Below are 27,474 nucleotides of genomic sequence, written 5' to 3' on the forward strand. Positions count from 1 at the left end.
CACTGTTTATATTTCTTAGCATATGTCTCACAATAACATGTATTTATTATATTTCACAGAATAAATTTCTGAAATCGGATTAAGCATTTTGACGTGTTCTGTATTTAGTAATTCCAGGGTGTCTATCGGTCACGAAAGTCACGAAAAAGTCACGAAATCAGAAAACGGTCATGAAAGTCACGAAAAAGTCACTAAATTTAGCTTTTGGGTCACGATTTTTTTTTAACTGTTCAAATGTAAGTACAGATTGGAAAATTTTGTTCTATAAAACGTCAAAGTTCATCACCAAAAATGTCTATGATCAGCTTTAGACGCTACCAAATCGCAAGCAAAGTACGTTTCTATCGCATGGATGAAAATCCGCACCCAAATTCGCTCTTGAAAATTTTAGGAAATTTTATGATTTGATAAAGAAAAGGTCACGGAAAAGTCACGAAATTTCACTTTGGGATTTTAGTAGACACCGTGCCAAGTCAAGGCTCTATTCTTGGACCAATTCGTTTTTATTATTATTATTATTATTATTATTATTATTATTATTATTATTATTATTATTATTATTATTATTATTATTATTATTATTTACACAATATTATTCACAGTACGTATCAGATACGTCATTTGAAGAGAAAAGAGGGCAATTGCCCCTCCTCCTGGATATGAGAATCACTTGCACTTTAATTGTATACTAAAATACTAATTTAAGAAAGTCATGTCGGTGAATAATTTTGCCCCCCTTCCCCTAGGAAAATCTGAAATGACGCCGCTATTACATATCTTCAACATATTGCGCTTATGCTGTTGATGTGAATATTTTAGCAACAGGGGACAACATATTAGAAAGTAACTTGATAGAGTCTGTCGAATGTTTGTCAAAATGGAAATGTTGGAGCGAACTAACGATAAATGTAAAGAAAACCAAAGCACTCAACTTTCATTACTCATATAATCGCCAAATAGTATCTTTCATCGCATTAAATTCAGTGTCTATAGATTAACTCACACTCCACCATTTTTTTAGGAGTTACAGTAAACAGCAGACTTACTTGTATTGGGATAAACAGAATTTGACCTAAATGAAAAATTAACTTGTGTCTGTTTTGTGATCTACATGATTCTGTTTCTTTCATTATACCATGCTAACAGTAAATTCCGGTTAATGCTACTGTTTTTTGCTTACACAAGAAGCCAATAATGGCCATTTTTAATCTATCGACAAGAGCCTTCTGCAAAAGTGTTTTTCAGTCAAATAAAATTTTAACTGTTCCTTTTTGGTGTATATATACAAAATTATTATGTAAGTTAAAAGTAAAGAGAGCCATTTCACTCATGTTAATGATGTACATTTACATAATACGAGACAAAAGAACAACTTATACACACTATATCAAAACTATATGCCTACTTTCACTAAAAGAAAAAAGTTTTCTTTGGATATGCACAAAGCTATACAATAAGTTGCCAGCATTCCTAAAAGATATAATGTATTATGATGTTAAAAAATATTTAATCAATATTTAGTAAAAATTATGTAACACTAATGGTTAAAAAATATCTCAATTTAACATGTCAATTCCTATGTACCGGTCTCTAATCGATTATGTACTAAAATTGATGAATAAAGATGGTATGTCTGGTAAGTGGAAATTTAAATTAAACGAATGAGTTTTCTGAAAAATTGCTTTTCTTTTCAGATTCGCCGAAGACAACACTGGAAAAATGGATAATTACATGGCAACGCTGGCTGCCCTTGGTGTAATGCGTTATCCTACGTATCATGTTCCTTTTGTTTTTCTGAAGCGACATTTCAATGATAATAACGTAGAACACAACAGTACTCTGTTCGACGTTATTAATGTCACGAGTCATTGGCTATTATCAAATACTAACATTACGGAACTGATGTTACAGGTAAAAAATACTTAACACATTCCTTGCTATAGCCGGTTGTAGTCTATTATGAGTTTGTATGTCTATTCGATTCTTGACGACTTTGTAACTGTACGGTTTCTAGTTCAGCGAGTAGAGACTGAAAAGGATACAATACCTTACAGAAGATCAAGTAGCTCTTATTTTTTGATGTCTCATATAGATTGGACCCACGATTCAGATTTGTTTTTCGACCTTTTAACCCTTGTGCCTTCACTGTGGCGCGCCAAGAACCTTTGGCGCTCGGTCTGGACGTCTTTCAATTTATCAATCATATCTTTTCTCCAATGCATCTTAGGAGGAAATTTTGCTACAACTTGTTAGCTTAGTTGTAGAGTATTAAATTTGCTACAACTTTTGCATTCAAAGTATTTTTGAAGAACTATTATGTAGTCTAAAGAGTTACGCAACATCAAAGTTACAAACTTTCGTAAAAATGCAACTTTAAAAAATATTCAAGTATTATTATTATTATTATTATTATTATTATTATTATTATTATTATTATTATTATTATTATTATTATTATTATTATTATTATTATTATTATTATATCTTCATAACGGTATGTCGTGGAGAAAAATGTCTTTAATAAAAATTATAGAACATTAAATTTGCTATAAGTCTAATACCATAAATTATTGTCTAAGACTAATAGCAAAGAAGTTCCGGAGTTTTAAAACCAAAATTAATTTTTTGAGTTTCTATCATAGTGTTTTCCATATTAATTTATTTACTTATTATTTACTACTCACAAGTAAAGGGTCCAAATGGATGAATCGAGTTGCGCGATGAGACATAGTGCGCCTGATAGAGGATGTGAAAATATGTATATGTGCAAAGCTATAGCGGCAGAGCACCATAAGAAACGGGGGGGAAGGGGGTCAAAGTTGGTGGGAGAAGGGCTATGTTATGTTATTCAAATACATCAAATAAACTGTTCAATCGTGAAAATAATGAAACATATACAATGCAAACGATGGTAGATACACATATTGGCAAAAAACGAATTGGCAGAGTGATCACGAACCTCCGCCGCCATCTTGAATCCGCCATTTTGAAATATGTGATTCTTTTTGAAATGGAAAGGTGGTTATGTGATACATCAATTAGAGACAGCATGTTCTCAAAAAGTCAATTATGAACCTTAGTGATCATTATCTTAACTTATTTGTAAGATTTAAGATCATCTTTATAGTTATTTACGAAAATCTAGGGAACTAATACTCGTATGTTGAAAGTTTGGATCGCAATTGATTTGTCTTTGATTATTGTGACAATGTTGGTTTGCGAGTTGGAAGCTTACAATGATGATCTATCGTAGAAGGACACAATAATCGTGTCCTGTGCTAACATTGTCACAATAATCGAAGGCTTCATATTTCAAACAAATCGATCGAACATAATGCGACAGGACAAACACTCGAGAAAGCCACCTCACCCAATAACTTATTTTCCGCTACAACTTCATTGTTGTATTCGACTGCAGTAGTCCACTTTTAATATAGATATCACATGTTACATTCATCCCAAGTTTCTATTGCTTACGAAGGTGGAAAAAAAAAAGTTGAGTGAAAAATATAGCAAGTGGTAAAAAAAATAATATGGTTTACGCACAGTACGTAATAATTGCATTCCAATCTATTGCGGGGAGAAATGTGATGATCTGTGTCTGATTGTTACAGGGGAAAATGAGATGAAGTTGTTGATGAAGTTTGAGTGACCCAGAATAAGCCTCAAATCGGCCCGCCTACCAATGTTGAATAGAACTCTGCTCTCCTGATCCTTTGCAACATTGTTTTCTTCAACTTCATAAATATTTTGAACATCGCTTAAAAAAATTATGGGAACGGTCTTACCCCCCCCCCCCCATGTTGAAGACAGATTTTCGCCGCTGGAAAGAGGTAGTATGTTTTAATGCTTCATTAAAAGCATATTTACATAATCCAGTATTTTCTAGTGATACGATTATGGTAGTTAACTTCTCATTTTCTTTGTTACTGAAAAGTTCATGTTATAAAGACACTTTTCTGCCTTTCAATTTAGCAAAATCTCTTATTATTGCATCCGCATCCATTTCACTGAATAAAGGGGGATCTATGTCATTTTCAATGGCCACTCAAATAATTCTTTATTAATTTTAGATTAACTTATTAATACACAACAAATGACAAAAGTGTGAACCTTAATCGATATTTAATTTGTCTTTGATCCAGTGGTGGAACTTCAAAATCAGCCTCATCCCTCAAAAATTCTTTACACGATCCCTTAGGCCTTTAAAACAATTCAGTCCTTTCATGTCTCTTTCCAACACATATGTTCGAATCAGACAATGAGTAACACAATGTAAAGACATGCAGTGGCGTACCCTATATTTTTCTTTTGGGTCCGAAGTAGCCTATAAAATGCATATAATTTGTGAATTTGCCCCCTGAGATTGTGCTAATTTTGTGAAAACAAAAAAATTAAAAGCTCTGGGGGATCCAGACTCTCGGACCATCTCCGTCGGTGTATCCCTAAACGTAAGTAATTAATAATCAAAACTCTACTTTGCATTAGGACTATTACCAAATGTTTAAAAATATCGCTGCATCCAAATTTAATACGAGAGAATAGATTGATAGTGATTGTTACACTGTTATAATACAACGAACATACGTATACGCTGCTCTGATAACAGTGAGGGTTCTAAAAAAAAATGTTACTTATAATCCTAATGACCTTCCGATTACAGTTTCGATTTCGATTAGTTATCCTTTCAAGTTTTATACAGATATACTGCGTGAAAATTAATAGTATTCAGACAAATTTTGAAATATGTTAAAAACTCAGACCCATAACCGAAGAGGCCGTATCCATTCCATTTTAATTTAACAATTAAATTACTGCAATCAAGTAAACTAAACTTAGTTTCAAAAATTTGTCGACTTGCAAATGCTTTGTTAACATTAAATGGTATTGATAACTGCCCTACCTCAACATTTGTATGATTATCACTTTCGAAATTTTGTCCAGAAGTCAAATTTAGAACCTCCGCTTGTCTCTCATCTTCTTTCAAGTTTCGAATTTCCTTTTCCGATAAAATGCTTACTTTTTTGTTAGCCATTATTATATGAAAAACAAAGTACTATTGAAGAATGAAAACACACATAATTATAAACTTAAAAAAGAACCGAAACGACTAAGAATAGAAACGAAAATGTTGACGAAAGACTAATGGACTAATAGACGTTAACAGTGATCATTAAGCAGTGGAGAGCGATTGTGAGCCATTGATATTAGGAACTTAAGTGAAATTTTTCCTCAGAAATGATCAAAAATTCAATTTGTACAGCCTGTCTTTTCTTAATATTCGCCCCCCTCCCTGGACCAATGGACAACAAAAACCTAGTAGATTGAACTTCGATAATGTGCATTTCATTAACTCTGACCTTTCTTAGCCCTTAACTGTGGTCATTGAACCGAAGCACTATGCAGGGACACTGTTTATGATAAGGCGGAGCAGCCCTAAAGACATTTCTTTTTACTGTGTTAATGCCACCCAATCCATAAGCAACACAGTGGAGTTTATTCCCTTTTGTTTGTTGATCCATTCCCATTTCAGACATATTTGGCAATTATATCCTCATGTCAGATTGCGGAAGAGCTTTTGGGAGAGGAATGAAGACTCTGTTATATTTGTATTTTGTACACATGGGGGGATAATGGAAAGAATGCCGCTGTCTTTAGTCATACTGCTTAATATAACATCTATTGAAAAGCTAAATTTCCCTACATTTTATCTCGTATACGTAAAATCTCCCTTTCTCCCTTTTTAAAAAAAAACTTTCTTAAATCTTCCTGCGCTGCGGAAAATTTTCCTCAAACTAGCATCACTTGTGAGTGTGGCATTGGCACCAATTGATGTACGAGTCTATTTCAATTGTAAAGGGGTGTTGTACAGCCAACCACCCAAAGATTCGACTTTATTGCTTTTTTGAGGTATTTTAGCTGTATCTCAGTTTGTACAATTTTTATTAGAAGCTGTTTGGAAAATTTTTCATCGTAACATTTTCTCTAATAAATATTCACATTTAAAACACAAAATTCATTTTCCAGTTTAGCGCCCTCTTCACCTAGCGCCGGATTCAAGATCCGGCCCTGCATCCAAACAACACATCGATATGAGGCGAACACACATGGAAATATCTGACAAAGAGATGATAAGATGAAAAATTGGCTGCCGACACATCCTCCTTTTCCATTGATTGATAGGACTACGCAGTGACGCCAACCCGAAACGTTATAAAATCCCATCTCGAGAGACAGAAATTAACATTTTGTTCATGACTTTCCCATGCTCAATAAAATTTCAAAATTTATAAAATATGAAAAGTGAAGCTACTGAACGTCACTCATATATGGATGCATTCAGACCTGTGTTAGTCAAACAGTTTATGAATAAATAATTAAGAAAGAGAATTGAAAATGTTGACGCTAAACAACTACATTTTGTTGTTAGAAATTAGTACCGTATTTACATCATGCATTTGTGTCGTAATAATCGATGGAACACGTAACGAAACTATAAGACAAGCTTCATTCTCCAGTAATTTCATGTGGAACGTTTTAGAAGAAGAACTTTTCTTGTTTTGTATTTTCTTTAATAAGAAATACCAGATTTGTTATTAAGCTCCATGGTGCTTATTATTTTAAAATTCTCATGTGATTGTATAAATCACTTCCATAGTAGCATGGATTTTACAGTAACATAATTAGACAATTAGCACTGATTTCACTCTTATTGAAGACCCGTTAGCAAAGGCGCCCATATTGTGATTTCCAAGGGGGGGCAACTATAAGCGACATTTCAAATGTAGTCTCAAATTTTGCGGTAACTATTCTAAAAATCTATTGAGTCTTCGATCTTCCGAAGTACAATTCCCTCTAGAGAGGGGGTAAGCGCCCCAACTTGCCCCCCTGATGGGCGCCCTTGATCATTAGTTTAGTTCCCGTCCATTGAGAAGTTTATTGACGTCGAGCAAGTAAATGTATGAAAAATCCCATATATGCTGCCTATTTCTACGAAAATTCCCTTTACTCCAGTTGGAGGAATTAGTATCAAAAAATCGCACAAAATGGGATTTTTCCCATAGGTTGGCATCACTCGGCCTATGTCAATCAGTTCTTGCGTCGTGGGCAGCAAGAAAGTGAATAGCTACATGCCGCAAGAGTTTGGCATAGCAGTAGTTTCCAGTATTGTTGGTGGAAATTTCTGATCTTTGAAACAGAAAAGAAGCAACAATATGGTAACATTAATATCTGAGGTCAACGTTTAGAAAGTAGGGAATAGCAAAGCGACTAATGACCCACTGACATTTTCCAAAAAGAGACTGGAAGATTTGGAAGAGTTTTCCAAATATGAACTCGCTTCTTACCTATTCTCTCTTTTTGCAGAAGACAGGATGCGGAATCATGTTTGTATTTAAAATTTCAACATTATCAAACACAACCAAGCTTTCAGTCAATCGAACTGTAGTAGTAGACGGTGGGGTTTCCTTCTTCACAAGGTTATAGATTATGGAATAGGAGTACCGGTAACAGTTTCCGCCAAATTTGTAAAAATATACGCCAAATACGTTTGTGATCATTATGGAACAAACGTTTCGGTCGTTTCTATGGTTTTCCTCTTTACCCTGAAGTAAAAGGTACAAGAATACTGAAAGGTTCAGAAGATATCACACGAATATTTCAGAGGGATTAAGAGATTAAGAAGTTAGAATTAAAGCATAATATACAGGATGTTTCAAAACAACAACAACGTTTGGGAGGTGATTCCTGACACTAAGATAAGACAAAAAGTATAGACCTACCTGAGTGCACAAATGCTTCCTTTCGGAGTTATAGGCTGCCGAAAACATGAAAAGATGAACTTTAAAGGTCAATAGCTCCAAAACAATGGGATCTATCATAATCGGATCGAGTACTTCACACTTAGGAACTAGTATGTGCCCTATCCAAACATCCATGTTTCAGAATCCTACGGTACTTCCGCAACAACTTTTATAGAGGTAGTTGATGAGTATTTCAAATTATATGCTCGTAACCAAACTCCCTTTATAAAAATTGTTGCGTGAGTACCTTAGGATTCTCGAACTTGAATTTTTGGATAGGGCACATGTTAGTTTCCAAGTGAAGTCTTGATCCGACTATGGTAAGTCCCGTAGTTTTGGAGCTATGGACCTTTAAAGTTCAGTTTTATCATGTTTTCGGCAGCCTATAACTCCGAAAGGAAGCATTTATCCACTCAGGATGGTCTATACTTTTTATCTTATCTTGATGTCAGGAATCACCTTCCAAACGTTGTCGGTGTTGTTTTGAAACACCCTGTATATTTTTAATATTATATAGTGAGCTTTGTGGTGTACAAATATCATATGAGTGGATTTTCTCAGGATTTTCCTATTTCCTACCGCTTTCGTCATTCCACCATTATCAACCATCTCATCATCACGTCTTCCTTAGCCTCGTGCAGAATTGAGGATGCTAAACTTAAAATAATAATAATAATAATAATAATAATAATAATAATAATAATAATAATAATAATAATAATAATAATAATAATAATAAGTCAATGAAACACACAATAGAAAAAGAGGCGTTATCACTTTCAAAAGCTTTGACTTCAACCAACACAATTTTTGATTTAAAAAAATATATAGGATACTGTCAAAGATAATTGAAGAATTCTAGAATTCAATTTTTTCCCCTAGGGGGTAAGGGGAGAGGCGATAAAACAAGAAACGGTTTAAATAAAACGTGTTTGTTGTGTTCAAAGGTCAGCAGATAGAAACATGTATCAAGAACCTTCTCACTGCAGTAGAAGAAGGCAAGCTGAAAGTGTGTCCGAAGATAGTAATTATGTCTATAGGAGATTTTTGTATAAAATTATTGACCCACTTAAGGCAAATATGAATAGTTCTCAGTTGTTAATAAAGTTAGTACACTGATTTTATTACTTCACTTATTTTTCTTCGTCACTCCCTGAAAAGCATTTTGCCTGTTTGAGAAACTCATTTAATCATTTTTTGTAGTTGTTATTATGTATTTTCATCAATTGCAAAATAAGATTAAAGAAGGAAAAGGGAATAGTAATGAAAAGTATCAGTCTAGTGCTTACAACCTACGAAGTTACTCGCCTTGTCATTGTGTCTTTCTATGGGTCCTTAATGTATTGGCTATCACTATGCAGTGTGTGAAGAAAACATGAGTAAAATGTTGTCTCAAGACAAAAGGTTTATAGAAATATTGAGTATAGTGTCTAGAATACCTATTTTTCATTCTATTATGATTTATTCTATTGTATCTTACAGGTGATGCCTAATTGTTCTGATATTTTCCTCAAATGCTTTTGGAAAGGACAATGGCAAAATTGTTGTTCCATATTTCATCTGCAAAGAACTGAAGAAGGTTTCTGCTACTCTTTTAATTCCAAAACTGCTGAAGACTTCAGACAAAAGTAAATCGATCAGTATTATCTTTTGTGCATATATATTCTACAGTTGGGTATTTGTATTGTATATTTATTTACTTGAATGGTAGTGTTAAAGTGCATTTGCATCAGAGGTGTAGCCACAGAAAGAAGGACCAATGGAAGCCCGGCCATCAAACTATCTCCTGCCACTTTCCGCACCCACAGTGGAAACTGTCGGTTATAAGCTATGCTTATTAAACTTGTTTTAACACTTACAGCAAAGGAAGAATGTTGATAGTAGAATGTGAAAAAAAAGTATTTAAAAGATACGTTTTACACTATGTCAATAAGTTAAAACAATTTATAAAACTTAAATTAATCATCCACTTGGTACTGTGATTTCCTAATTGAATTGCGAATTTATTATTATGGTATAGCATAACAGTCTTAGAGTTTCACCTGATTTTTTCTTAGTGATTTCTCAATCTTTTTTAAACTATTTATACCAATATAAAGGCAGTCAAGCAAATAACTTCCAGTTTTTGTTGTTTTCTTATGAATAGCTTATTCATACATTTCCTACAATCTTCATGCACTTTGAATACTCGTGTTTCAAAGTGGTAAATACTGGAATATAATAATAATAATAATAATAATAATAATAATAATAATAATAATAATAATAATAATAATAATAATAATAATAATAATAATAATAATAATAATAATAATAAGTATATCCGTAATATGTATGTATATTTGATGAGTTATTAATGCTTTCATATTCTGAAAGAAGACTTGTTGTTTGCTTCAGTACGTAAAAAGGTCGGTCCCCCTTCAGAACTAATTGCTGGCTGCATCACTGATTTGTGTATGTTTGTATCCTCCAATGAACCAACAATTTGCACTGAGTATATGAAAGTAAAATATAATGAGAAATTTGAAAATTATGTAACTAAAAGATTAACTTCAGGATAGTATAAAATGCCATTGCATAAAAATTAACGATTATAACCAGTATCTTCATAGATATATGTGCTATATAAATTTCTTCGTTATTGTAGATAAATATAAAATGTATACCTAAAATAAAATATAGTTACTTACGGAACGTAGTAGACGTTTATTTATATTTTTAATTATTACTTAACTGTGTATAAAATTGGCGAGCCGTTGAAAACATTTCTTTCGGAACTAACGAAATAAAAAATAATAAAATAAAAAAAGTTCATATCTAAAATTCACAGCACAATATCAGTAAGAAAAAATAATATTTTTTATCTACTTTTCCATAGAATAAATATGTTTGTTTCCACCATCTGCAGAAAACCTCAAGCAGACAACATATTCGTTCACAAAAAATCAGAACTTTTCAGGTGATCAAAACCAGTAACTAGATTAATATAATCTGAAGAAAACCTTAAGCAGGTAAGCAGATAACACATTCGTTCACAAAAAAAAATCAGCACTTTTCAAGCCAGTAGCTGGATTAATATGTTTCTCAGTGTATGTTGATTGGTTTCCTTACAGGAAGAATTATAAAAAGGAATTATTTTTATTTATTAGATTGGAAGATCCAATGAGTATGGTTTGACCACACTTAAAAGATGGTATCAGTTACTCTTGCAATATTGCCACAAGCCAAACAGCAGGCGCAAGTATATTAAGTGATCAACACAAAGTACAAGATTAAACTGTCTAAAGAAGTAGTGTGGTAAGCGGACTATTTAACACTGAGGCCGGTATCAGTCACTCTGTTAGTATCTTCAGTCAGATTTTCATGACAGTAATTATGAGTACTGAACAACGTCCGATATGTCAACTGTTACCTATACGACTCCAAACTCAAGCATAATACTGCAGCAGCAATCCAAAATATTTCTCATGCGATAGGAGAAAGTGCAGTGAAAAACAGCACAGCAACTCGTTAGTTCCAGAAATTTTCTTCAAGTTGTGAAAGTGTCGAAGATCACTCAAAGTCCGGCCACCTCAAGGTAACAGATCCTGAGCCCAAACGACACGTCATTGAGGAAAATCCATCCACCAGCATACAGCGATTGTCAAACAAACACGGCATGTTCCAGTGCACTGTAGTCATCTTCACGAACTCGGGAAAACCATCAGGAGCTACCGTATTGTGCCACATGAGTTGACCCCTACTCAGGCCCAAAGGAAAGTGAATGTGTGGCGATAATTGCTGCAATATCGGTGTGATGTGCATTTCCTGAAATGGATTGTCACATACGAAGAAAAGTACATGTCTTTCCGAAATCTGAAAGTGCAAAAACACTGGTTAAGCAAACGATAACTTCCAGAACCTGTCGTCAACGAAAGCCGTTTAGAGCATAAAGTCATACTGTGTGGAACTACGAGGAGGTAATTCACTTTGAGTTCGTTCCTAACAGTTGTACCATCAACGCCGACCTTTATTTCTAACATTTGTAGCGGATGGGATGTATGCTATACCACGTCAAAAATATCCTGCATTTGTAAACCGAAAGAGCGTCTGGCAAAAGAATAACGCAAAACTACACTCGGCTCGAAAATAACAACAAACATTTCAGGAACTCTATAGCATTGAACTGATACCACACCCGGCATATACTCCTCACCTTACCCCTTCCGATTACTATCTGTTTCGGTCCATGATGCACTTCCTATAAATCACTCTGCTTCACCAGATAGCAGGAGGTGGAAACAGCATTGGTTGACTGGTATCGACGTGGAATCGAGGAACTGACAAGAAGGTGGCAGCGGACAGTCTAACACGAGGGGCTATGCTTTGAATGTTAATCTGTTAATTAATACAATTCTATATCAGAATATTGAAAAACTTATGACTTACCCTTGTATTATACACAACCATTAATACTAACAATAATAATAAGAAATATTTGGCACAAAAATGGATATCTTTCCTCTTATTCCCACTACTTTCGATTAAGTTATTTAATATTGCAAATATTAAATTATTTTAATATTGCAAAGAAATATAAATTAAAATGAAATGAAATGTTTGAGTTTTACGTCCCACGCTTATGCCGGTTAGGCTAAAGGAGACGGTGATGATAAGTAATGAATGAAATGGTGGAATGAAGAAAGTGGGAGGAAACGGGAGAAAACCGAGAAAACCCACGCACACGGTGTTTGTCCACCACAAAGTTCACTTGGCGGGGGCGGAGATCGATCACGGGACCCCAAGCACCAGAGGTGGACGCTCTACCACTGAGCCACCGCGGCCCCTATAAATTAAAAGTGAGCTGTTTTACCAATTATAATATATATATATATATATATATATATATATATATATATATATATATATATTTCGTAGATCAAACTTATTGATTCATATGAGAATGTAAAATACAGGACAAGAATAAATGAATAAAAATTCATTTAAAATTAATGACAGATTTTGTCGTTTACTTTTGTCCTTTTACTCTGATATTTGGATAAGGAAAAGAAACATAGGTAAAAGAATCAAGAAACACATTAGAGAACCAAAGCAAGTAAATGTTGCAATGTTTGGTCTTTCTAAGCATCTGCAACATTTTAATCACAATATTGAATATATTGAACTCATGTAAATAACCAACAAACACATTGTAGATTCCAGTGAATGATAACACTTAGCTTTTAAGTTTCGGACAGCTTGTCCACAAAGCTTAGAAAAGATATACATTTTTGTCACATGAATTCCGTCAATATTTTCTATATATGATAACATTCGAAGTGGATGACAGTGACACCACCTTTTATTTATTTATTTATTTATTTATTTATTTATTGCTTTTTAATGGTTCTTTCTCCTCCCCTATCTACACTCCATCGACGAACTATGAGAGGCTTGAAAGCTAAGTATACTGCTTGTGCTGTGTATATATTCAGTCATCTACGTACCTTTAACTTTCATTTACATAAATTGTGTTAAGGTGGATCACCACCTGGAAGTCAGTACATATTTTAGCTCATTGCCTTAACTACTGCGCAATGAAACATTGCATATTATAAATATTGTACTATAAGATAGAGTGATGTTTCAGCTACAGCACAAGACACTGATTCATTTGGTTGTCTCCTGATATCGAAAAATGTAATAAATAAAAGAAAATATTTGATTCGCTTTACAATCAGCACACAAGATGGCACTTGCTGTTAGATCTTACTAGAAGCGCTCCATTTTATGAAATGTGTATTTGTATGTGTAAAGTATTTTAGAGTAACGATCTTCTCATGAAATATATATATTGTTTGTCCGTTTTTCGTGTTATGTTTCATATTTTATTTAAATATTAATTTACATTTAAGAAAATAGATTTTGAGACGAAACTTGCGCAGAACGCCATAGTGCGTCGTTGCCAAATTTGTACGTTTACTGTAGTAGTCACAATAATAAAATTCCTGGACTTTAGCGTTGCAGTTCGAGAAGCGAGATTGCGGTAAGGGTAGAAAACTAATTTCTCTAGTAAGTATCCAAGAATAATTCCATGATTACTCCCTTTATTATCTGGTATCCGTAAACACTCGACACTATCTGGCAACGCCACACTATTCAAGCAGCGTTTTAGCATGGCACTGGGAACACCTAGTGATCCACCTTAATTTACTCGTCTCAACATCTTATGATTTACATATTATTTCTTTCTAACAATCATTATATTAGTTTATTAAATTCAATTGTTAAATTTCAGTGGTGGTCTTAATCTTAAGAAAAACAATGCAGCTGGTGCAACAACTGGTTTAGAAGTATTTTTCAACAATCAATCATCTGAGTATATGCCTGGAGACAACAGACTGAAAGGCGTTAACGTAAGTAACAAAATGAAAATCGTAATATTAAGCAGAACAAGAGATAACATATAATTTAGTAAAGTTAACTAAATATAACGTAATTATCATCCACGTTTTTTATTGAAATAAGGCAAAATGAATATTTACTATTCACTTTATTAACCAAAAAAATCTAAAAATATAATATTTTGGATTAAAAAGTTGAGACCACTTACATCTATCAATATGAAGGTATTGTAGTATATATTGTTTTAAATCGTCAATAAAACAAATTCATTAGTTTAGAATATAACACTTCACTTTTTAAAGAAATTCAAAGTAAAACATATCATTCACAGTAATTTCTTTCTGGTAGTGCAGTGGTCAAGATCTGAATATATAACAATGCAATAGAAGTCCTATAAATACTTTCTTGTGGTCTTATTGTTCCCTTCCTAGAACATTAACTACAACATAAGCATGCGAATTAAAGACAAGGCAGGGCTAATATTTTGGCACCATGCAGAAATGCTATTGAGAAAAAGTATATATATTCAAACCTTATTTATCTAGAATGGCTCAGCTATAGGCAGTCCAGTCTTTTTCTTAATGAAAAGGTAGCGATTATGAACTGCAGTATTAATAATGGGTCTTAACATTGAGAAAAAGTACTATAAAAATCATAATAGGATAATATATCTAACCGATTATATGTTCAGAACCCCTGCAACACGCTTAAAATCTAGATTTCGTTAATTCTGCATGTAAATGATATTTTTTTTCTCTCATTGAAAAATCCCTTCCCCCTCAAAAAAATATACTGTTAAGTAGCTTAATATAAATTAAATAAATTACAAGTTGAAATCTGTTGTTTTATGGTAAGGAAAGATCTTCTGAAATTAAGTAAAAGAAAAAAATCGTGTTGTAAATTGAAGTAGATATTGGATTACCTCAACAATAATAATATTGTATAAGAATAAATAGCACACTGTTATGAAAAGTAGACAATAGTAAACTTAGGAATAATCATAGATAAACCTCGTATGTAGAATATCTAGCTATTTTCATAAATCTGTAGCAATAATCTTAAAATCCGAGAGTTGTTCTTGAAAAATAGTTTTATTATAACGAAAACTGAGTTACATCTTACACAAATCTTAATATTATCTTCTTCGAATAAATTCTTTTTTCTTTTTATGCAAAAGCTGAGCTGAATCTTAAATAACATTAATACAGGGTATATCAAAACGGACTTTACAATTTTGAAAACTTATATTGATTTATTCATTTATCCTTATTATTATTTATTTAAAGTCCTTTTTGTGACACCCTGTATTATCTGTCATTAAATATAAATGTTCTATTTTTACTAAAATTAACAACTGTATATACTTATTCTTATTAGAGAACGGAATAATTTAGCAACTTGTTTTAACAATCCCTCATTAATGATTTCCAGGTCCATATCCATCATCCAGATTCATTCCCAGACGTGGCTAAAGGTCTCTTCATTCCAGAAGGAACTCGAAGAGTGATGATGGCTCAAGTGTCGCCATCTCGCACGTACAGCACTGACGAAGTGAGAAGTGTAAATGTAGGGAAACGGCGATGTTTCTTTGATGACGAAGCTAAACTTTCTACTTATTCTGTATACACGCGTAACAGCTGCTATATGGAATGTAGAATGATGTTCTTAGCAGACAAATGTAACTGCATTCCGTATTTTTTTCCTGACCAAGGTAAGTTGGCTATCCCGTAGTGTTCAATGTAGTATGAAAACTGAAAAAAAAAGTACAGAAGTATGTAGCATTTGGAGACGTTAGTATAATTAATCACAAGAACAGTTTATAAAAGTAAATGTATAAACAGTGACAAGATAATGAAAAATGAACGCGGAAGGTGAGAGCTGACAAGAATTAACCCAAGTAATCGAAGTTTCTACTTTGAAATCATTACACAAGAACTTTGCTTAGTTCTTATAGTTCCCAGTACAGTAGCAATCCTAAGTAAAAAAATAAAACTCTGATCAAAACAAAACTTAACTTATATTAAGAACTTTTGTGCTACAGTTTCGGCAACTATCAATGCCTTCATCATGTAGGTAATGATACTTTGCTGAAACTGCAACACGAAGTTATTAATAAAAAGTTTTTAACTTTGATAAGATTTATTTCTTTTTAATTAAATTAGTTCCAAATCTAAGACGAGCGATATACAGATATAGCCGATCTTCCTTGAATATAATGTTCTTGGAAGTTTTGGGCAATAAAACTCAAAGAAAAATGAAAGCTACTTCAACAGAATCTACCAAAAAATACTATTAAAAAACAACTCCATTCTCGAACATTTTCTTAGTCTGTTTAAAAGTGTGAATGTTATATTTTCTACAATTCGAGAATAAAGAAACCACTGCTGGCTCTTCGCTTTTCCTTCTGTCAGTATGTGGTAGTAGCTTTGTAATGGAAATCCATATACAACCTATTAATTAGGACTGCGATTCTAATTTTCTAACAAGTGAACCTAATATTTTTTTTTTCACATTACTATTAAATGCAGATGCAATGTCACTCTCATAACTATGATTAACTCAACAAAACGTTTGAAAACAATTTTAATCTTCGGCATGTAATACTAGGAATTATTTTAAGTCTATTTCTACATTCAATAGAATTCCACTAAACTTCCTTTTATGGTGGATGTTGACTGAAAGAAACAAGTGAATGGTGAAATATATTAATAAAATTGTAACCTCTGAAAGAGCTTATTCTAAAAAGTGATTTTTAAATTATTTAAAATATTTTTATTTAATCACTTAGTTTATTTTTATTTTATTATTTATTTTTTATTGATTAATTTATTTATTTTAGTTTTCCTTTAATGGCTTCTCAATCTGTAGGATGAAATGTTCTGCAATTGCTAATTTTACAGTAGAAGTGAATGAACAAAGTGGATATATTCCTTTTTTACAGGCATGACTAAGCTTTACATTGTGATTTCTACAAAAGCCCTCCGTTTGCATAAGCTCTATCGCGTAATCCGACCGAGTTCATCCCATTAGTTCAGAAATCGTTAAAGGTTAGTTTAGCGAAAGACTGGAAATAGAAATAATTCCTGTTGAAAATAAGCTCCTCATTTATTCTTCCTTGCAGTTCCTGTGTGTGAATAATTGCTGATTAAAGTTTGGTATTTGTGTAGAGCAGGGACGTACGTAGTGGGTGGGTCCTGGGACCCGGACCTTCCACACACCGAAATCCCGACTTTTCTATAAATGTAGTATAATTTTAGGGGTGATTTTACAAATTTTAAGTTAATTTATTTTTATATTGAATTTGGTCCCCTCCTGAAATAAATTCCTGAGTAAGTACCTGCTGAAGTCTCGGATAGGAAAACAATCATAGCTCATTTAAGCCCATATTTATATCGGGTATTTCAAGAAAAAAGAGCAGATTTCCTTTAATATATATATATATATATATATATATATATATATATATATATATATATATATACAAACTCTTTAAAGGAGAAACTCATTCTGCACATCACTGGATACGAGAAAGTCCGAAGCTTGGTCTATGGTCCGTTAGATTGTATTAACTCAACATAAGTATTCCTTATAGGATGGCAAACATGAAAACAGTAGTTAGTTCACTTGATGCTACAAACGACGAGTTAACTGATTCCTAGTTACTGAGTTCACGGCTCCCACAATTCGATTTTGCAGATCTTGAAGGTTAGAAGGCATAAGTGGAACACGCACTCTTTCTTTAATCCTCCATAGATAAAATATATCGTCTAAATATGTTAGGTCTGGAGACCTGGAAGGCCATAGATGATGAACGTGATCTTGTTATCCACTTCTTCTAATCCATCATCCTAGGATTGTGTCGTTCATGGACCTCCAAGTGGAGGTGAGGAGGAGTAAAATGAAATCATTCTCGAAGTTTCTTGAAGATGGCGGAATAACCAATTTTCTAGCACATCCACATATGACAATCTGTTTACAGTTTTCTTCGCAAAACAGAAAAATTCATACACTTTACTTACAGAAATGACATAAAACACTAATTTTCTGATGCGCATGTAAGTTCAGTGGATATGCTTGCATATATATCCTTCTACGATTTTCTTTTTACATCACTAGTAATTTTGCTTATAAAGACGAGGCTGTTTGTTGAACTGTCGGCAGAAGGCTTATTGTACTTCAACAATGGACTAACACTTAGAACATTGTAGGACAAAGCATGGCTTCTCTTGTAGTGTTATCGCTAGTAGTTGATGATGGAGATGATTTTAAAACTTTGGACTTACCTGTATGCGGTATGTGTTCCTCTGATATGCGGAATGTGTTTCTGCCTTATCAGTTTGGATAAAACAAACTCTTGAAATCTGTTGTACCCTTTTGAAACAAAGTGTATTGTATATTGACAACAAAAATTATATTTCATAAACGAAGTAGGTTGTGGTATAAAAAGAGCCCCAACCATATTATATTGTGACTCGTAAGGAGTGAATTAAATTTACAAAATTCTTTTTTCAATGGAAAATTTACGTTTTGTAACTATGATCGGTTTCCTTCATGAGTTTTGCTTTTTGAGTCCAACGTCCCACGTCTATGCACTAAGGCCAAGGGAAACAGTGATGATGATAATGAATGAAATGGAGGAAAGGGGAAGGGAACCCCAAGAAAACCTACGAGTTTATCCACTACACCACGGTATTTTTTTCAAGAAATCTTCATTTATAATTACTGCTCTACTTTATATGAAGAATAAAGAATGGATATAAATCTTGATATACGCAAAATATACCACAAAGTGCATAAAAATGTAAATTATAAATTCACAAGTTGTCGATAATTGATTTTAAAAAAATCAAAATAAATTTTTCTGATCGACAGACTTTAACAACACACTGTGGTATAGTTTCCAAATGTAGTTTTAAATATTAGGTTAAGAGTCAATTTATTGAGCTCAAGAAAATAACATCTGTAACGATTGTATTGTTAATAAGCTGCATAATTGTTAATTTCAGGTCATCGAGTGTGTGGCCCACAAGATTTCTTTTGTCTGTATGAAAGTAACGGTAGGTCCATTTATCTGTTATATTTACTGAAGTTTGTTTAATTAATCATAATCTAATTAATATTGCTTTAAGTTAAGACTAATTTTCCTTCTCTTATAAACAGCTTCTTAACACAGTTGTTTATAGTTAATATTTTTAAATCACTAAACTCTGAAGCTTTCGATTGTCAACAGCTCGTCGTCAGATCATACAGAAAAAAAGAAGAAGAGAGAAAAGATAAAATACTAGTGATGGAACTACTAACCTTCCAACAGTGCAATCGTCGAGAGGAACCTGAAAGCTGAGTTTTGTGTTTTCTTTAAATCAGCTAATGCTGTAAAAGAGAAATATTTTTTAAGACAAAGTTTTTCCCTTGACACTTCCCATTTAGCAAGTAAGACAGACTTCTAGACTTGATAGATGTATGAAGAACAGAATAAAAGGTTTCTCTCCTTCAATTAGACATCACAAGCTATCTAACTGTAATTAAAATAATTTTGACCAGGCAGAAAGAGAGAAAGAGACGTGACAACATGATAATTATTCAGAACTATTAGTGTTAATTTCTTCTTGAACGGATGCTTTCCTTAGAGATTCGTATTAAAAGACTCCTTTCGCGTGCAATCAAGTACAATTTTACAGAATAGTTGTCATTAGAGCAAGATGTTTAGCATGAAAATACATTTGTTTAAAGTTAAAGAGTTAGTAAATATCTTATGCTGAAAGTAAGAATTCCTGCACGTAGTTCTATATTTGAAGGTTAATTGGGAGATTCGAGGATTAAATCAACGTATTCTTCTAAGTACCAGTTCAATTAATATCTTAATGAATCTTCCCAATGACTTTATACACTGTGTGGAATTTAGTCCTAAACCAAACTCTTGAAAACATCTGGGTTTAATACTGAAATTAAATCTTTCAGTTTAACGTTCCATAATTATGTCCTTTAGGCTAAGGAAGACGATGATTAAGGCAAGTGAATGATAATGGAAAAATTAGTGGAATGAGAATATAAGTGGAAACGGGAATACCCTGAGAAAACCCCAGATACGTTGTTGTCCACCACAAACTTACTTGGCTCGAGATCGAACCAGAGTCCCCACGCACCGGAGGTAAGCATACTACCACTGAGCCACCTTGCCCTCCTGGGTTTAATTGTGGAAAGACCCTCAAGTTATAAATTTGAAAAATCGCTCCTGCTTATATTGGATGCCCTGTAGCTAGACATAATAACTGAACGAGCTTAAGAATCAATTCCAATGATAACTTATCAGATCACTTTCAGATCAGTGGATTAACTTTGCGTCCCTTCTTAGCGGTCATTTCACCTGCTACATAGTCTGGCAATGTCGATATTTTTAGGTTCTCTCGCTTTTTCTTAACAACTCTGTGAAGAAAAAAAACGCTTTTATATTCGTTTTTTACGTTGTGTTTGTAACAAAGTGAATCTAGAGAACGAAAATACCTACAGACTCTTTTAGAGACTCAGAAAATATCTACAGAAAAATGTCTTCAGATTCTGAATCCGAATCTTGATTTAACAGACTATTTTATGTGATTATCAGTCTCTCAAAGGAGTCATTAAAATCTATTTTCGAGAACTTAATGTAACCGAAAAACGCTTTGGAAAACCAGAATTCAGATTTAGAATAGTCATCCCTGACGTTTTCGATTCCATACCTTGTCTATTAGTTTTTTCTTCTTCCTCTTAAAGAGGAGAAGAGTTAATTAACATTGATCGATAGTAGATAAAAATTACTGTATATTGATTGGTAGGTACAGTGACCATAGTTGCTATGTCAAAAACAACTATCTTGAATCAAGATTGAAAATTTCAAGTACAGATCTGTAGAAAGGAAGTTCTGATCTTTTAAAAATTTACCGACATTTTACCAGAGCGTTGCTTTTGTCCGTTTGGTCATAATTAAAATGTGATTAAACATATTTGAAATTGATGAGGAAGGCGATTAAGTAAAAATTAGAACAGGTCTATTCTGATGTTAAAATTTATTAAATGGAAGTGGAGTATCTATTGGGAACTACATGTAGGAAGCACTACCGATGGGTATGGTTATCATCATCTGACCATCACTTCGAATAATGCTTTAAGTCCTGTATTGTTGTAGAAGAGACCGAATCATATACTAATCTGGAGTGCACTTGCGTCAGAATATCAATAAAGTTAAGCTAATGACTGTTCATCCGGTATTGGGTCGGTGAAGTCCCGAGTGAATCGAGAATGAGGCTACTAAAGGAGTTTAGATCTATAGTAACGCCAAAATTAGATATTTCATAATAATATTACATATGAGTGTCACGTTATTTAAATTTCTGGTTAATGTTAAAAACAAAAACATACAAGTATATTTTTTAAGCTTCTGATTTCATATTTTCTCAGGAATTCGAGAAGAAAGGGCAAAGAGGTTAAAAGAACAGCTTGCTTCAGAGAATTACTTTCCAATGGCCCTGGTTTTAATCTAATATGTTCTCTGATTATCATAAAAGTCATTTTGAAGATTTAAAAAGAAGAAAAGTTTCCAAATTACATCTACGTTTCATATGTTGGTAATTGTTATAAATGTAAACATTAGCTTAATCAAGGCTCTGAAAAAATTGCTGAATTAATATCACACTTATTCGCGTTCTTACAAAAAAAAAAAAAAAAAAAAAAAAAAAAAAGTGCCTAGTGATGTACGCAATGGAGAGCAAGGCTTTTAACTCTCTCCCCTTTATTAATGTATTATACAAAAATAAAAATTAATAAAGATATGTATAAAACCACCTAAAATAATTTGGGAACTTGAAATTCTGTGTACGCTACTGTAGATCACAGATTCCTCACAATTTTCCCTCGCGCTATCCTTTCAAATGTCCTGAATATCTACATCTCCTGTCGTTGCTCTAGTATTACATGTTTTTAGTGGGTAATCCTGGCTTTGATTTCAGATAAGAACGCACAGTACGATTTTTCAGTAGCCTGCGACACTTTGCTGACTGCTCTTGCCCCTTATGGAGGAGAACATAATTTAAAACGGCGGAAACGAGGAACATACTCCCAATAGTCAATAGATGTTAATTTGGTTTATAATTTATGAAGTGTTTAACATCTGCCTGTCTCATCACATTCAAGTATTCATCAATGCAACGCAAAATTTACATTCAAGTTTGCAAAAGTCAACCCACAACAGAATATGGTTTGTACATTTTTTCATGTCAATCACTTTCCACCCCTATTTATTATTAGTATTTTCGGTAAAATTTCAACACAAAATGGTATATCACAAAATCCTCTTTATGTTTCAAAAAATCTTGATATATCACAAGATTCCCTTCCTGTTTCGATTTCAGATTCAAAACGGCTGATATCAAGATGACTGTCGCGCTGATTACACTAGTTAGCTTATGATTCTTCTTATCTATTGTCGATCAATGTCCACTATCTTTCAATTCATATGTCTCTTTTAAAACAAAAGGGATATTTCTAACCTGATATACAGTTTACCCACTCTCTACATTTTACCATTAGCAAGTTGTACCCTCTTTCACTGTTAAGGGTAGAGCTGTAATCTTGGCTATGAAAAGTGAACTATGCGAGATAACTAGTTTTCTTTTCTTTTTTTTTGGGGGGGGGGGGGTAGAAAAAAACTGTCCTGTTGATGGATACAAAATATATCTTTTATACGAAATATATTTAGTAAATAAGTTACTAAATTTAAGATAATTACAATTAAAGAGTTTGTAAGTACTTACACGATTTGCTGTTATAAAAATTGTTAGTAAATTAAAATAAAAAATCTATTCCTGCAGATGGATACAAAATCTATTTTACATTAAACTGAGTTTGTAAATGTAAGACAGAGAAACTAATTTAAGCAGGCGTTTACATTTTTTTTTTTTTTTTTTTACATGAAATTAAATGACTAAGTTAGATCCATAGTACAAAGAAACCCTCTCCGTAGATGATGCAAAATGCAGTTTATAATAAATTTAAGATAGTGAATTGAGAAGCAAAGAAATCTTTCCTGTAAGTGAATGAAAAATATATTTTTATAATGACCATAAGACATAGAAACATATTTCTATAAGGGATACAAAAACTTGTTTATAATAAGTATTGAAATTAGTCAATGTAATACAAATTTTTCCCATAAAAATGGCTAAGAAACATCTTTTCATATTAAACTTGCAAGTTCTAAGAGAGAAGAACATATTACAAGAAGTAGATACGAAGCCTGCTTCAGTATTAAGTTTTGGATAGTACACTCTCACACAAAAAAAGATGTTAGTGCAGATAGGGATTACACTAAATATGTTTTTATACTATAGTCTTTTTTATACTAAATACTGTGTAAGTTCTAAGACAAAGAAACCTGTTTCTACAAGTGGATGCAAACTTTATATATATATATATATATATATATATATATATATATATATGTATGTAGCAAAATTAAGTTATTAAATTATCTATTCCTCCCAGTGGATACGAAGGGAACAGTTTACCAGGTTCGCAGAGAGAGAGAAGCACATTTCTGCAATAGATACAGAACACGTTTTTACATTAAACTGAATTTTATAAATTATTTTACAAAGAAATATATACTTGAAGGATGATACAAAATTTTTGTTTATATTAAATTGAAATTAGTAAATTGTAAACCAAATAAATCTATTTCTGTAACTGGATACAGCATCTGTTCATATATTACATACAAGTTACTAAATTGTAAAACAGATAAACTTATTTCTACAGATGATATAAAATTTGCTTTTATACCAAACTTAAGGTAGTAAAGTGCCTAGGGTTGAAGATCGACACAAAGTACTGTAAATAAGTTTAATTTAATAAGTTATAAGACAAAGAAACGTATTTCTGCAGGTCGACACAAAATTTGAATTTAGACTAAATTCGTTAATTTAATATTAAGACAAAAATAATTATTCCTGTAGCTGGATATAAAATTACCGGTACTTTTAATAGTAACTTGAAGTTAGTAAATTATGTATTATCATAGGTGGATATACAAAGTATCTTATTTACAGTAAATTAAAGTTATCAAAATCGTAATATAAGTTTATCCCTATAAATGCATACAAATTCCATGTTTACAGTACATAGCACTTAAGTTACTAAATTTCAAGACAGAGAACTACTTCTTAAGTAGATGTGCTACTAAAATACTAAGCCCGTTTTGAATTTGATCATGAATAAATGTTAGACACAACTAAACAAAAATAAAACAGGCGAGTTCTTTACAACTTTTTTTTTAATATGTGCCTCCCTTCTGTTATTTACTTATCTTTTTATCTTTCAGCCCCTACAAGAAATAACAAACCTCCAAAGGGTACTGATGGGTTTGACCCAGATGAAGAGGCTCTGAATTGTACCTGCTTTGCTTCGTGTAATGAAACTCACTACAGTGTTGAAACAACTTACATTCAAACGTAAGTAAGTTAGATTACGGTCAATTTAATAAGTAAATCAACAGCAGTGGTAGAGAAATAATATAACAGTGACGGAAAGAATATCCTAGGATACAGTGAGGATTGAGTATTCACTTTATCGAATTATAGTAAACCCAGAATTAACGAATTACTTGGAGATTTTTCCCCTTAAATGAGGGGTTTCACTAAATAGGGGTTTAATCTAAAAGAAGTGTACATCATAAAAGAAAGGCAGGGTTTTCACTAAATAGGGGTTTGATCTAAAAAAAAAAAAAAAAAAAAAAAAAGCGCACATCATAAAAGAAAGGCAGGGTTTTCACTAAATAGGGATTTGATCTAAAAAAAAGCGCACATCATAAAAGAAAGGCAGGGTTTTCACTAAATAGGGATTTGATCTAAAAAAAAAGTGCACATCATAAAAGAAAGGCAGGGTTTTCACTAAATAGGGGTTTGATCTAAAAAAAAAAGTGCACATCATAAAAGAAAGGCAGGGTTTTCACTAAATAGGGATTTGATCTAAAAAAAAGTGCACATCATAAAAGAAAGGCAGGGTTAGAATAGAATAGAATAGAATAGAATATTTTTATTGTCGTTAAACAACATTTGTTGCAATAGACAACGTCAAGAGAATATACAAAATATATACATTGAATATATAGGTACACCTTGTCTCAAAAAGGTTGAGCGCATTCTTTATTGGTATTTTGAGGCAAAAATTTTCTAAGTCCAGCTTCGGGTATCTTCGGGAAAAAGTAAGCCAGGTTCGAACCTCCAAGCCAGCCTTTGCAATCGGGAAAAAGTTTGCAGATGTGTTTTTCTTCTTTTAAATATAATAAGACTTGTTACCAAGTGTTTAAAAAAGCAACATTGATTGAAATACTTAATGATACAATATTTCGAAACCTTTTTTTTTAATGTTAGCACATGCTTGTTTGTCATTTAGCTCTCCATACGTAATGGAACATTTAAATACGTTAAGGAATCTTTCCATATGTAAAAGAATGCTCAAAGTTAAGAAATAGAACATAATTATCGCCTGAGTACTAAAATAAAAGTCAAAGTAGAACAGAAACAGCGTTTGTAATGGATATGAATGTCATAATTATCTTGAGATCCGTTATACCTCGCTAGAAGGTTGTGTTAGCTCATTGGTAAGCTGTCGGATTTCAAATCATAGGGTTGAGGGTTCGAATCCCGTGTAGGCTAATCCTTTTTTTAAATTATATTTTCCGCAATGCATGAAAAATTATATAAAATAATTACATTAGAATACATAAGTTGTGTATATATAACATAATCATTGCAGAACATAGTAATTATTATGTTTAAAATATAACATCTGAGATAATTTTCACAGTAGGACGGTATTATATATGAGGATGTAAATACAAGTTAGGAAAATCATTTAATAGCAATAAATAAGTTATGTAGTGTATTTATTTGCATCTATTTGTCATACAGATGTAACTTCTCAATATTCTCATTACAGCATGTCATTTACATTCGTGAAATACAATATATTCCTACGGATATAGAAAGTGTATAAACAGAGTATCCAAAGTCGTATCCTGCTTCAAGATACATAACTTTTCCCGATCCCCTTAACGTCACGGGAAGAAACACAAATTCTCTTTAGAACGGAATGTCGTTACTTAGAGTCTCATTCGAATACGTTGAATATGCTTTTGTATATTCATCTCTCTCTCTCTCTCTCTCTCTCTCTCTCTCTCTCTTTCGCTTTGTTTATGTGTGTGTGTATGTGTGTTGCGGAATATCCCAAGTTGAATACAACATTTGCCAAGTATATGAGGATCATTGTCATCGAATACCAGAAATTGAAAATCGTGTTTCTTCAGATTGGGTTTGCGTGTTCATGTTAGCTCACTGGTAGAGTACGGACTTGCCAATAAAGAGGTCTTGAGTTCAAAGCCTACAGCTAATTATCATTCTTTTGTTGGTAGGATTGCACAGAAATCGGATACAAGGAGTGGTTTACTTCTAGAAATATTTTCAGAAGCGTTTAGGTAGCCCTGAAAAGGGCTGTTTTCGGGAGTTAAGGCTGGGACATTAATATTGTGTCCAAGACCCTTCTGAATTTATTACACGCTCCATTCTTCTGGGCATGGAATCTATTACATGGGTGACAAATCTATCTCCTTCCCCTACCTCCAGCCATGCTTCGGAAACAAGATGCCACAGGTCATCCTGAGTTCTTGGTGGATCTGCCTCAGGCCAACTTTCCCTTAGAGTACGCTTCACTTCTGCCCACATACTTTCCATGAGATTGAGGTCTGCTCCACGAGCGGCCAGTCGATTAAATCAATCTCAGGATGCCCTGCGAACCATTTCTGAATCACACGGGAAGTATGTATTGGCGACTGGTATTGCTGGAACTGAATTACACCATCAGGCTGAAATACTCGTACAGATAGCACCATGATATTACTGATAATGTCTAAGTACTGAGCATTGTCCAGATGTCCTTCAATTCTATGAAGCTGTCCTGCTCCGCGACTGGAAATCCAACCCCAACATAAAATAGATACATGGCCACTGCGATTGCAAGCAGCCACATATCCATGGTCATATCGGGTGCCTCTCGGACGATACACAAAACGGCGTCCCTCCTTTGATGTTGTGAATATGGATTCATCTGAGAAAACTACGTTTTCCCAATTGAGACCCACATTCGCCTGTGCAAACGCGAGACGGTAAATTTTGTGGTCGCCTGAGAGTTTTTCCTTCACGGCAGCAACACGGCCACGTAACCCAGCATGACGAAGCCTTCGCAGAGCTGTATGCTTACT

General features: G+C 33.1%; 1 protein-coding gene across 1 annotated transcript in view; it reads left to right on the top strand.

Moving 5' to 3' along the window:
* The window catches only part of LOC145673315 (sodium channel protein Nach-like), a 195,985-nt gene that overhangs the window by 110,538 nt on the left and 57,973 nt on the right, over positions 1-27,474 (top strand). Inside the window, exons 4-9 of the mRNA XM_081742910.1 lie at positions 1,695-1,911; positions 9,285-9,430; positions 14,080-14,197; positions 15,618-15,897; positions 19,193-19,243; positions 24,538-24,667. Of these exons, the coding sequence (XP_081599036.1) occupies positions 1,695-1,911; positions 9,285-9,430; positions 14,080-14,197; positions 15,618-15,897; positions 19,193-19,243; positions 24,538-24,667 (942 nt within the window). The remainder of the gene's footprint in view (positions 1-1,694; positions 1,912-9,284; positions 9,431-14,079; positions 14,198-15,617; positions 15,898-19,192; positions 19,244-24,537; positions 24,668-27,474) is intronic.

This window comes from Thermobia domestica, chromosome 16 (genome assembly GCF_964235325.1).
Source record: "Thermobia domestica chromosome 16, izTheDome1.hap1.1, whole genome shotgun sequence".
Classification (NCBI taxonomy): domain Eukaryota; kingdom Metazoa; phylum Arthropoda; class Insecta; order Zygentoma; family Lepismatidae; genus Thermobia; species Thermobia domestica.